The sequence below is a fragment of the Epinephelus fuscoguttatus genome, linkage group LG8 (genome assembly GCF_011397635.1).
Source record: "Epinephelus fuscoguttatus linkage group LG8, E.fuscoguttatus.final_Chr_v1".
NCBI classification, from domain to species: domain Eukaryota; kingdom Metazoa; phylum Chordata; class Actinopteri; order Perciformes; family Serranidae; genus Epinephelus; species Epinephelus fuscoguttatus.
Genome location: NC_064759.1, coordinates 3,572,511 through 3,585,631, shown reverse-complemented (window position 1 = coordinate 3,585,631; position 13,121 = coordinate 3,572,511). Strand labels below are relative to the sequence as shown.

At 43.9% G+C, this 13,121-nt stretch overlaps 1 protein-coding gene across 1 annotated transcript in view; it reads left to right on the top strand.

Moving 5' to 3' along the window:
- Positions 1 to 13,121, top strand: part of LOC125893451 (atrial natriuretic peptide receptor 1-like) — a 79,668-nt gene that overhangs the window by 54,941 nt on the left and 11,606 nt on the right. The window contains exons 10-20 of the mRNA XM_049584154.1: positions 1,068 to 1,145; positions 1,321 to 1,425; positions 1,508 to 1,579; positions 1,674 to 1,836; positions 3,047 to 3,202; positions 9,128 to 9,296; positions 9,511 to 9,657; positions 9,754 to 9,877; positions 10,173 to 10,241; positions 11,425 to 11,599; positions 11,744 to 11,842. Coding sequence (XP_049440111.1) covers positions 1,068 to 1,145; positions 1,321 to 1,425; positions 1,508 to 1,579; positions 1,674 to 1,836; positions 3,047 to 3,202; positions 9,128 to 9,296; positions 9,511 to 9,657; positions 9,754 to 9,877; positions 10,173 to 10,241; positions 11,425 to 11,599; positions 11,744 to 11,842 — 1,357 coding nt within the window. The remainder of the gene's footprint in view (positions 1 to 1,067; positions 1,146 to 1,320; positions 1,426 to 1,507; positions 1,580 to 1,673; positions 1,837 to 3,046; positions 3,203 to 9,127; positions 9,297 to 9,510; positions 9,658 to 9,753; positions 9,878 to 10,172; positions 10,242 to 11,424; positions 11,600 to 11,743; positions 11,843 to 13,121) is intronic.

Sequence of the window (13,121 nt, the reverse complement as noted above, 5' to 3'; positions counted from 1 at the left end):
TGAGTCTAAAAACAACTGATAGTCCTGTTACATGACACAAACACACCATGTAGCGATCAGTGCACTCGAGATCAGACTGAAGACACTTAGAAGACGGGCAAGTACGTGCTGTCTTCTAAGCGTTTGTACTTTTTGATTGAAAACATTTTTTATATTGTGATATTTACTGGAAATGACATACAAGATGGCTGCCACCTTATTTTGGGTTTTGTAGTGTAATAAGAAAGTATTGAGTAGATAAGCCCTCAATTCAACTTCACAAATTCAGAGTTAACAATGGGGAGAAAAAGTACAAATGTCTGAAAAAGTTCAGGTCTGAAGTTCAGCCTCGCAGCCAGTTAGGTCATTTCAGTAGAAAACAATGCAATCAAACTGATTTTGTCACTGACATTCTCTCGTGTCACATTCAGTAAGGACACTGAGTGAATTATTTTCAGTGGAGAGATTTAAATATATCAGACTTTAGTAGATTTCCCTGGTCAAAAAACAGTTACTACAGGGTAACAGAAACCATCATCAGGAATATGTTTGCATTGAACTTAAGGCTTTTAAATTTAGTGTGATTGTTGTTAAGAAAAGAGCGAACTGGAGCCAAAAGTGTGACTCAGACAGCTGTTCGGTTTAAAGTGGATTCATTTCAGTAAAGCAAGAAGGAGTGTCTCGGGTTGATCCAGGGCACTCGGGGGAAACAGGGCAGGTCGAGCAGGGCTGGAAACAGGTTGGCAGGCAAACAGGTGACCAGTGAGTGTGGCTCTGAGGCACAGAGAAACAAGGTTTAGGAAGCCAAGAGGAAAAAAGCAACCAGAGCAAACAGGCCGTCGTTAGTACCACAAGGTAGACTGAAGGATCTGGCAGAGACTGGGCTGCAGGCTGGGGTTCATTAGTGGATGGCTTTCAGGTGAGCAGACAGATTGGCAGCAGGACTGATGAGAGCCACGCCCCAACACACAGACACAGAGAGACAAACAAGGAAGGAAACAAAGAAAAGGGGGAAACAGCTGACACATGAGGAATGAAGGAAAGGCACAGACGATGACAGTGATCTCTCTCTCTCTGCGTTCTTCCAGGGGAACATCACGGCCATCAAATACACCAACAGGAAACGCATCGAGCTGAACAGGAAGGTCCTGTTTGAACTCAAACATGTGAGTGACTGATGGCTCCAATCTTTTTTTACCAGAAAAATAAGATCAGTCACAAATGAGGGTGATAATCCACGCTATAAAGTGAGTGTTGATTTTATGCCTGTGTGCAGCATAAATTAATATCTATTTGTGTGTGTGTGTGTGTGTGTGTGTGTGTGTGTGTGTGTTGGTGCAGATGCGAGACGTTCAGAACGAACATCTGACCAGGTTCATCGGAGCGTGCATCGACCCTCCCAACACCTGTATCATCACAGAGTACTGTCCCAGAGGAAGTCTGCAGGTACGCCTGTCTGTCTGTCTGTCTGTGTTTACCTGTCTGTCTGTCTGTCTGTCTGTTAACAATCTGTATTTTGTGTCTTCAGGACATCTTGGAGAACGACAGCATCACTCTGGACTGGATGTTCAAGTACTCTCTCATCAATGACATCGTCAAGGTTCATGTCCTCCTGTTTTATCTTCTCTACCTGCTCCCACTCTGTTCACGAGATAATATATAGTTGTCTCCTTCTTCCCTCTCTGTCTCTGCAGGGCATGGTGTTCCTCCACAACAGTGTCATCTTCTCTCACGGTAAACTCAAGTCGTCCAACTGTGTCGTGGACAACCGCTTCGTCCTGAAGATCACAGACTACGGTTTGTCCAGCTTTAGATCTGAGAGCGACTCAGGAAAAGACGCTCACGCCTACTACGCCCGTGAGTCACCTCTTTACTGCGGTCTGATAATAATAATGCATTTTATTTATAGAGTGCTTTTCATAGGCCTCAAAGACACTTTACTTAAAAAGAATCATAAAACAGAATTCACTAAAATACACACAACATCAGTCACACATTAAAAGCCCGTTTTGAAAAGATGAGCTCTGATGATTTGAAGTGGGAGACATCGGGGGCGGCCGTAGAGAAGGCTCTGTCACTTCAGGTCTGGGTCTATGTTTTTTAGGTGGAAGAAGGCAGAACTGCTGATTTGATGGACTTGTGGCACGTGTGGCATGTGATGTTGCGGATGTGTGGGGAGGAATGCAGAGTGGAATTATCAGTGGTGAGGCAGAAGTTGTGAGTGGTTTTGGCAAGGCAACGTGTCAAATACCACTGGTGTTCTCAGTGATCTCAGCATCAGACGCAGATGCACATAGGCATGTTTTGCAGCAGTATGATAGGCACAGGACCGCAGCAGATTTTGACGCAGCAGGCAACAGCCCAACCCATCAGATACTGCCGCTTTGCCAGTGGATGTTGGCGTCAGATACCGACTCACAGAGGCACCCTCTGTGGCAATATGATACACACCGGTTCACTTCAGTTTGTAATGCTGCTGGCAACAAACTAGTTTTCTACACTAAACCACGTGCTTTTGTTGCCTAAACCTAAGGAAATAAAGCTAAAAAAAACATGTTTCACCTACGTAGTAAGTTTTCTTTGGAAGAAAACCTGCAGTGTAGATTGAGATGCCCTCCCTAAACGTCCAAAACTGACACAGGAGGGTACCTATTTGTTGGCTTTTAGGTCCACCGACAAGTTGGGATGGGAACATGTTAGCAGTTGATCTCTCAGTGATTTACAGATCATGAAAGCTTTTATGTTTATTGCTCCTAAAGGAATAGTCTGAATTTTCTGAAGTGGGGTTATACTGGGTATTTATCCAAAGTCACTTACCAACATTATATGTCTGTGGACACGCCCCCAGTCTGGAGAAGCATTAATTTTAGTTTGTACCAAAACAGTATTACATTCAATATTTTGTCTCGTCATCATCCACCTTGAGTTCTTTATTGTCATATGCTCAACAGTGATAGTGAAGCAGTTGTTAGCTGTTATTAAAAGAAATACAAGTGAACAAAAACCACAGAATAACAAACCTGTTATTAACACACCATCCTGTCCTGTCCTGTCCGTCCTGCTGCAGAGAGGTTGTGGATGGCTCCAGAGCTGCTCAGGATGGAGTGTCCTCCTCCTCAGGGAACCCAGAAAGGAGACGTCTACAGCTTCGGCATCATCCTCCAGGAGGTAGCACTGCGCCGAGGAGCCTTTTACCTGGAGGGAGACCCACTCAGCCCCAAAGGTGCGACACAGACAACTATAATAACACCTATGACCAAAATGTCAAACATGAAGAACAGGGCACTTTTCCATTATTAGAGACTCATTAACCACGTATCATTAAAGCCCTCGACATGTCATAAGGTGCAGCATCCTCACGCACAGAAGCTCAGTTAAGCCCTGTTTCCACCAAACCCTTTCAGTGCAGTACCTTTGGAACCAATAGTAAATGTGGGCGGGGTTGTTGTCACTCACTGCTCCGTCCAGCACTCGCTGTATTTCCTCATCAGCGGTGACACAGATGGAAGTCTGCACCTGGTTTATCGTCCACAGAACGAGGCTGCACGCCCACATTTTCACAACAAAATAGAACAGGCTGCAGTGAGAGTCTCTCTAAACCCAAGGGGTTTAGTGTTGCTGGAGCCCACAGGAACGATGTTCACAGCTCCACCTTTTAGTACCAGATCTGTGTGCTAGGTACCCCAACAGAGGGTGGACCAAAAATGGGGATGGTAAGGAACGCTTCTGTTGGTACCATCCACAACTTTTCACTGTGGGAACAGAAAAAAGTGTACCGTGCTGAACTGGACTGCTTAGTGGAAACAGGGCTAAAGCTTTGTCCACAGTTTATTCAACAGTGGAGTACTGTTGGGCCCAGATGATCTGAAAACCTGTTTGGTTTGGAGGGATGGCACCTCATACCTTCTGTCTTAACTTCCACAATGATGCCCTTTAGCCTCGCTTTCACTCTGCAGCTCTTTTGGTAGGTGAAGTGGAGTAGACTACAGTTGTTTGATGCTGAGGATCAATGAGTCTGCAGAAAAAGAAAATAAATAGTTTTTAAAAAAGAAGTGAGCTGAACAGGCAGAACATAGAACAACATTTATTGTGGTGCTATTAGTCGCCACATGCTGACAACACGTTTGTTCCACTGAAATCATTCTCTCCAGGAATTAAGTGGAGGTTTGAAAAATTATATAAAAAGCTTAAAGGATTTGTTTGTTTTGTCGGCCAAACCACAGAATCAGAAACCGCTTCACTCTGGAGAGTCTGGTTTATTAATTTATCTCTTTCAGCTTGTCTGTGTGTGGGGGGACGTCCTTCAGCTGAGGTAGAGTCAGGATTAAGTCGATGGCTTGTGGAATGAAAGTTTGGTTTGGAGGTTGGTTTTTACTACAGATTCATGAAGTATGAATTTCTAAGAAAGGAAGAAGAAGAAAAAAACAGTTTTCCCCCAGAGTCAGGCCTCAGTGAAGGAAATCAAATCAACAATGTGTTCCAGCAGCGCCGGGCTTCATCACAGTGAGTCCTCCTTATTTTACAAACAGCCTTTGAGTTTATTCACACTTGTTAGGGCTCTGAACTGTTGGACAGATTGGAGTGGATGTCTGTCCCAGGATGTCAGACAGCTTGTTTGTCCACACAGATACAGTCTGAGTGTCTTCAACCAGTAAGTTCGAAAGGACAGTGACACTCAGAACAGCAAACAGCTCAAGTGTGCAGGAAGATAAAATCCTGTGAAACAAACTATGAATTCCCGGGTTTATTTATGAGGCATAATGTGAAACAGCACAGCCTAACACTAAACCATCCCTCCTGGATTTCACAAGCTGTTTTGTGATTGCTGGAAATTGCAGGAACGAGTGAAAAACAGAACGTATTTGTGACTGGGGACGTAGCAGCACCAGTTGATTGCCGCTGATCTGCTGTCTGACACAAAGCCTGAGTACTGTCTGCATGAGTCACTCTCCTCCTGCTCCGTAAACTTTAATGCACAGTGTGAGCCGACAGGTAAAGCAACTGGGAGAGTCAGTACTCAGGTTCAAAGCCTTCTGAGAAGCAGGTTCAATCCAGGGCTCTAGGCATTGAACACCAAAGCCGAAAACAGGTGATAAGCCAGCGTCCACCGGGTGCACACATACACAGCAAACAGTTCAATAGTGTGCAACAGCACTGCAAGGGGGCAGGCAGAAGGTGACAAGCAAGGAATCCGGAATCAGGAGTACACACAAGGGAAACAAATGCACCTGTGTGGAGTCAACTCTAGACAGGATGGCTCTGGCCAGCAGCAATGAAGAGCGGCCACGTGGTGAGGCAATCCCCAACACAGGAAACCACAGCAGAAGAAGAGGTAAACTTACTAAGGAGAGTTGGATGACAGTGTCATCACACAGCCATGGGGAAAAGGAGAACAGAAACCAGGAGGGCAGAAACAGAGCTCTTGGTCGAGGACAGAAGGCTGAAAGGTTTACTGGGGCGCAGACGAAGCCGAGGAGTCAGAGGCAGGCGAGATCAGCAACAAGGACTCAGACCAAGGATTAACGCTGGAAAGTCTTGCGTGATATGGCGAAGAACAATCTGACAAGGAGAGTCTTTATAGTGGCAGGGGGTAATGAGGGACAGGTGAGCAGGGTTAGCTTGATGAGGTGGGTGTGGTGGACCGGCGGGAGCGGGAAATGTGTGGACATGTGATAGGCTGGCAGGTAGGTGTGGAAAACTACTGAGTGAGCTGAGAAGATGTCATGTATGGCAGGTCAGAGGAGCACACTGCAACACTTAATCCCATGGTCTCCTCCACCTTTTATCTTGTGTTTCTAGAGTTGTTTGTTTTTCCATACAAGTAACAAATTGTTAATATGTCATATTTCTTGAAGGGACTTTGGTGTAATATTTTCCACCAGGAGCAGGATGGGAAATCACCCCAAAAGGAATCTAGTTGTAGTGTTGCAAATAGTGGTGCTGCAAGATCCCCAGTTCTTATAAACTCTTGTAGCATGTGACTAGTTGCTTGGTCTCTCTGACTGTGTGTTAATCTGGTTCATAACATTAAAGGGAGGAAGTTTTGGAGATCATGTGTCTGAGAAACATGACCTCTGTTTTGGGGTTGCACAAGGGAGCTGCCTTGGTCCATTATTATTCTTACTGTACATGCTGCCATGGTGACATCACTGGAGAACACAATGTTTTGTTTCTATAGTTACGCAGATGACACACAACTGTACATCTCTGCTGAGCCAAATGATACTGAACTCCATTACTACTTGTCCTTGGGCAATGAATAAATGGATGAGCAATAATTTCTCAAAGGGCAATGAAGACAAAACTCAAATCCTGCTTGTCGACCCGAAAACAAAAAGAGAAATGCTGCTTGATAATCTGGGGAATTTACCTCCCTGGATTAAATCTGAGGTGACAAATCTTGGTGTGATCCTTGATTCAGATCTGAGCTTCAAGTCCCACATTAACAAGGTGACGAGAACATCACTTTCCCACCCCAGAAACAGAAACATCACTAAGGTACAACTATTTCTAAATAAAAAAGATGCCAAGAAATTGATTCATGTCTTTATTTCAAGCCGACTCGACGACTGTAACACACTTTTCACTGGCCTCTCAAAAAACACCACTGAGAGACTTCAGCTGATTGAAAACTCTGCAGCTTGGCTATGAACCAGAACCAAGAGGAGAGAGCACATCAGTCCAGTCTGAGCTGCTCTGCACCGACTTCCTGTTACATGTAGAGTTGATCTTAAGCTCTTCCTCCTTGTATACAAAGCCCTACATGGGCTGGGACAGAGCTACATCGCTAACTCCCCTGTTAACTATTTGCCTCCAAGAACACTGCGATCATCTGCTGCTGGTTTATTGGAGGTTCCCAGAAACAGCCGGAAGAAGATCAGGGATGCAGCCTTTGTCAGTGACGCCCCAAAGCTATGGAACACACGAGCTGTAGATATCAGAGAAGCTGCTCGCTAAATATTTTTAAAAGAAAGCTAAAAACATATCTGTTCACTTTAGACTTTAACTGGCTCTGACTTCCTGATACAGGTCTGAAACTCTTTCTATTTACACTTCACGCTGCTGCAACTCTTCAGACCTTACTTGATTTTATGATTTAAAGTTTTACAACTCTGTGATTTTATGAATCAGTTCAGTTTTATGTTAATTCTGGCTGTTTTTATTTGAAGCACTCAGAGCTTATACTGCCCTTACTGTAAAGCACTTTGTGCTGCATTTCTTGCATGAAAGGTGCTGTATAAATAAAGTTATTGTCATTATAAAAACTCTCGTCTTTAGATGTGAGAGGGTGTCACACTTTATAAAAGTCTTACAGTGTATGGTAGGCATTAATATTCTATAACAAAACAATATTACACCAAGAAATTACAAACTTTAAAAATCCCCTGCAGTCACCATTAATATGAACATTTTGTTGTTTCTGACTCTTCAGTAAAATAAGTAAAACTAGTAATGCTGGGTCTGGACGTGTTATTGACCCAATTGGAAACTGCTGCTGTGTTCAGTTGTTGTTGAGGGAGGCAGGAAATGGTGAGAGAAGCGGCAAACAAAGCGGAGGTCAGCAGCGGCGGCGGATGGACGGATTCTGAGGGAGTGAGTCGTGATGGCGTCTGAATAAGGGGAATTAGAGATGGAGCATGACACGAGTGAGACCTACAATTACACCCTGACGGAGGAGGAGTAGGAGAGAGCAACTGTACGACTGAGAAGGTGAAAAGAGAAAGATTGGACATTTATGTCTCCTTTTTGTCCGACCTGATGCCAGCTGGACGACGCTTCAGTTGCTCAGCAGTCTTTCTTCTTTCAGCTTTATTTCCAAATACACTTTCCAGGATTTGTAGCGTCGAGCAGTTTCAGAGCCGTCAGCCTGCGCTCTGCCAAGGCCTCATTTATTTAGAAGAGGCTCACAGTCAAACTTTAATTGTAGCGTGGCGTGTACGGCTGAAACCTTAAAGCTGACATGGAAAAGTGCCTGTTTCCAAACCACAGAGGAAGAAAGCAAAGGGCAGAGTCACACATGAAGTGTTTCAAGGAAAAACAGCATTAATATCTGGAAAGTTTAAGATCAATTTAGTTTGAAGCACCCTTTAAAATCCAGTGTGTAGGATTGTTATATTATAATGACTGTTTTCTTTAATGTATCATCACCTGAAAATAAGAATCATTGTGTTTTGTTACCTTAGAATGAGACATGTATATCCACATAGGTAGCAGGTCATGGATGAAAGATCTGGATACAGCGTTGGCGGCAGGACCCCGTTCATTCCTATAAAGTTGCTCAGTGACGCATGAAGCCAAAATCGCTCTGTTTCAGTAGTATGAAATTCCCCAGATGATCAGCTCTGCTTCCACATCATTGGACCCACAGAGCAAGCGCCCTGTTTCCACCAAACCCTTTCAGTCCAGTCCCTTTGGAACCAGCAGTAAGCCTTCAGACATGGTACCTAGACCCTCGGTCTGTTCAGACAGTCCTCTTAAATGTGGGCGGGGTTGTTGTCACTCACTGCTCCGTCCAGCACTCGCTGTATTTCCTCATCAGCGGTGACACAGATGGAAGTCTGCACCTGGTTTATCGTCCACAGAACGAGGCTGCACGCCCACATTTTCACAACAAAATAGAACAGGCTGCAGATGAACATTTTTAATATGGATCCTGCACATTGTTTTAGAAATGAGACCCCTGGTCTGTTTATTTTGGAGAAGAAGAGACCTCTGTGGATAATTAGCTCCCGGGAAGATATCTCCTGAACAGAAAACACTGAAGGAATTCTTTGCGGCAGAAGTTTTGGCTGGTTGCAATCTGCAGTCCTCACTTTTCACACACAAAATTTCACACACCGGACCTTTACGTCTAAGTCTAAATAAATACAGTTTATGCTGAATTTGGCTTCAAGACTCTAAGAAATTGATTTAGTCTGTTTGTGTGGAAATTATAAAAAGGATGACACTTAACAAATATTATTTCTGTCCAGGTTTGTTATTTCAGTTTGTCCAACTTCATCTGCTTTCCTTCTCATTTTCACCTCACAGTTTAAAAACCATCCAGAACCATCCGTCCTGAATCTCAGACAGAATTGAATCTGTTAAAATGTCGACTGTCTTTCTCGTGAGGACCGTTGATATACTATATCTCCCCCTCCCTCTGCAGAGATCGTGGACCGGGTGATCCTGGGCGAGTGGCCCTGCCTCAGGCCGACCATCGACCCCCAGAGTCACAGTCCCGAGCTGGGTCAGCTGATGCAGCGCTGCTGGGCCGAGGAGCCGACGGAGAGACCGGAGTTCAACCACATCCGGCTGCTGCTGCGCAAACAGAACAAGTGAGTGCTTCAACAACAAGTGACGAAATAATAGTTGACACAGTGTTTATTGTGTTTCACTGAAATAAAATTCAATCATCTTCTCCGGATACGAAGATAAAGGCTACATGAGCATGACAGCTTTTACTTTTTTTTGGTCTTGGTAGTTTCCTAAAACAGCTGCTAACTGTAGTTTTTATTGGCGGATTAATCCACATTTGTTGTGTGTGTTCAGGGAGTCGAGGACCAACATCCTGGACAACCTGCTGTCCCGTATGGAGCAGTACGCCAACAACCTGGAGGAGCTGGTGGAGGAACGAACACAAGCTTATCACGAGGAGAAACGCAAGGCTGAGGCCCTGCTGTACCAGATACTACCACAGTGAGTACTACATATACTGCTGATACTACCACAGTGACATGCATGTAAGGTTCCTCGGCCTGATGTGTTTGGTCGACACCTCTCTCTGTCTCTCAGTTCAGTGGCAGAGCAGCTGAAGCGAGGTGAGACAGTTCAGGCCGAGGCCTTTGACTCCGTCACCATCTACTTCAGTGACATTGTGGGTTTCACGGCCATCTCAGCAGAGAGCACACCGATGGAGGTGAGCACAGTCTGTTATTTACTGTAATTAAGTTTCAGCCGACGGTGCTCTGAGTCCGTAACAAACAAACCTGTTTGAACACAAGTGTGAAAACAATGTGTGGTTTAGACGTAGAGACAAGTTGGAACTTTTCCAAGGTGAACAACAGCAGCAGGTGCAGCTGAGAACTTCACACAGACATGAGAGTGGTAGCTTCTCCTCTCACCTTCAGCGACAGAGTGAAAAGAGCTTTTCTTTTTAATGTTTCCAAAAAGCTGAAAGTTGTATCTGAGCTGCTGTCATTGTGACTCTGCAGGTGGTGACTCTGCTGAACGACCTCTACACCTGCTTCGACGCCATCATCGACAACTTTGATGTTTACAAGGTGACAAAATCAACACAAACTGTTTCCACCACAATAAAACAATCCCTCAGATCTCCACTCAAAGTTCTGTTCAGGTTTTAAGATTTGAAAAGAAGAATCAGCACCATGTGCACGTTTGTTCGGCAACGTGCATTGATTTTAAGACTCCAGACTCCTTTATGTTTCAGAGACACAATCATCTTTAAAATCAGAGGAGACCAAACTGAGTTTTATTGATCTGAGGAGATCAAAGTATTTGCTGCTGTTCAGTGAAGATGAAATGCCTTTTATCAGGTGTAAATATTACATCCCCAAAATATCAGACAAAGTGTGGTAAAATAACAAAAGTAGAAAACTCGCACACAATTGGAACATCAACTTTTGTTTACACAAGTAAAATCTGAAACTTTAAAATAAAAAGATGTGAGAAGTTACACAAAATAACAGCAGCAGAGCGGAGCTGAAATAAAAAAAAAATCCATTTTTCCGTTACCGCTCATCTTGTAAAGGGTTGAGGGTGTGCTGGAGCCTATCCCAGCTCACCACTTAACCTGCATGTTTTTGGACTGTGGGAGGAAGCTGGAGCACCTGGAGGAATCCCACGCTGACACAGGGAGAACATGCAAACTCCCCACCCCCCACGTTAGCCACTACCCACATTGTTATGATAAAAACCTGGTTGAAATCAAGAAAGGATCCCTTTAACTGGAGAAAGAAGAGGAGGAAATTCGAGCTCTTGCTTCAAACATTTATTGAAATGAAACTATGTGGGATTCAGAGGAGAAACATCACTTTGTTGCTTTTTGTAAAAGGTCACAAGTCAAACAATTTGAGAACCACTCATTTAATCTATAATCTTAACAATATGTGATGTTTTCTAAGTTTAATCTGCAGAGTAACTAAAGCTGTCATGACTGAAGTGCTGTCTCAGATGTAGTCGAGTACAAATACAAAAAATACAAAATGTACAAAATGTACAAAATGCTCAAGGACAAATACCTAAAACTTGTACTTACTCCAATAAATGTACGTTGTCACTTTCCACCTCTGGATGAATCCATAAATACAAACGTATTAAATAAGAAAATAGTTCATGTGTTCACTTGGTCAATTTTAAAACTCATCTCTTGCTCATATTTTGTGAGCACCACCAGTGTTCCTCTGCCACTACAACCTGTTGTTTGTGGTCCCATGGCGCCCTCAGGTGGAGACCATCGGCGACGCCTACATGGTGGTGTCAGGGCTGCCGGTGAGGAACGGGAACCTGCACGGCAGAGAGATCGCCCGCATGGCCCTCGCCCTGCTGGACGCCGTCCGAACTTTCAAGATCCGCCACCGCTCAGAGCAGCAGCTGAAGCTGAGGATAGGAATACACAGCGGTGAGCATACACACAGCGTGTTCATGTGCATGTAGTAAAAGCTCCAACATGGTCAGATAAAAAGAGATTACAGTACAGATTTGTGTATCTCAGGATGGATGCATGAACCTGCTCTTGCTGTGTGTTATTTCCTGTGTGTATTAGGTCCAGTGTGTGCAGGTGTGGTGGGTCTGAAGATGCCACGTTACTGTCTGTTCGGCGACACCGTCAACACCTCGTCACGTATGGAGTCCAGCGGAGAAGGTCAGAGCTGCACAGACACACAGACTTTCTGTCTTCCTGTCAGCGATGACAATAACATCACATCTAAGGTTTAGCTTTCAACATTTGCAAATACATTTCTTGGAGTTTTCTTTTTATTTGTCTTCAGTGACGCAGATCTGCACCTCACACACAGCTGACTTAAAAACTGGTGATGTTCTGAACGTAAACCAGACTGATTCTTACAAAATATACGTACCACTGCAGAAACCCATAAGTCTTTTACATCCTCCCTGCGATTCTGGAAGTCGGCAGGGATTTAAAACTCAGTAACTTTCTTTTGGCCTCTCAGATTCACCTGTTGCAGGCTGCAGTGTACGGCCAACACATGACGGCCATCATGAAGTGAATCTGCAGCAACAGGTTTAATCTGCTGCCTGCACCGGGGAAAGTTTCACTGCTTATGATAGTCTTTTCTTTGTCTCATCAGCAATGAATTAGCTGGAGATGAATAAATTCTGATCTGTTTTTTCATAAACACCCCCTCAGGAGAGATCAGGAACAAAAGAATGAATCAGCAGGAGTTGTTTTACTGTGTTCAGACACTTCTCATTTCTGGGAGTAGATCAAATACACAGAGCTGAGACTTGAGTTTAATCACTGAGACAAATTTCTGAAATTGTGCAGCATCATTTAAAAGCCAGTCAGGTTATCTCAAGAGCAGATTATCTCAGACAAATAAAGATGACTGCAGGGATGGAGAGAATTTGGCTGGAAAAATTTGATCCACTTCTTCGTCACACCCTACACTAAGGGCAAACTATCTCAGTCACAACAGCAGTGTTGGAGACAGTGTGGACACGTGGATGTCAATCACTGCCACACATGTCCAGATAATAAAAATTTGGGTATATGAAATGCCTATTGATGTCAAGGTCCTGTATTTGTTGCAATAAGGGACGATGTCATATATAGAAAAAAGACAGGTAAGTGATTACAAAGTGGAAAACTGAGCCTCCAGGCCTTAAACAAGAGATGGACATAATCAAGAATTTTTTTTGTAATGGAAATCTTTTCCCTGAGGTCTAGAGGAGCAATATTCCTCAGAAAACTGGAGAAATAGACAGTCTTTATTTCATAAGAAGTGGACGCAGCTTCACTGTGAATGTCTGTGGACAATAAAAGGCCATTTAACACGTGGCATCATGAATACTCAACTGGTGTGTCCTGACACAGTGTTCTCTGTGGTGTTGATGTTTTGTCTTAAGATTTAAAAATATTTTAAATGAAGAGTTAAAAAGAAAGAAATGAATACAAAGAA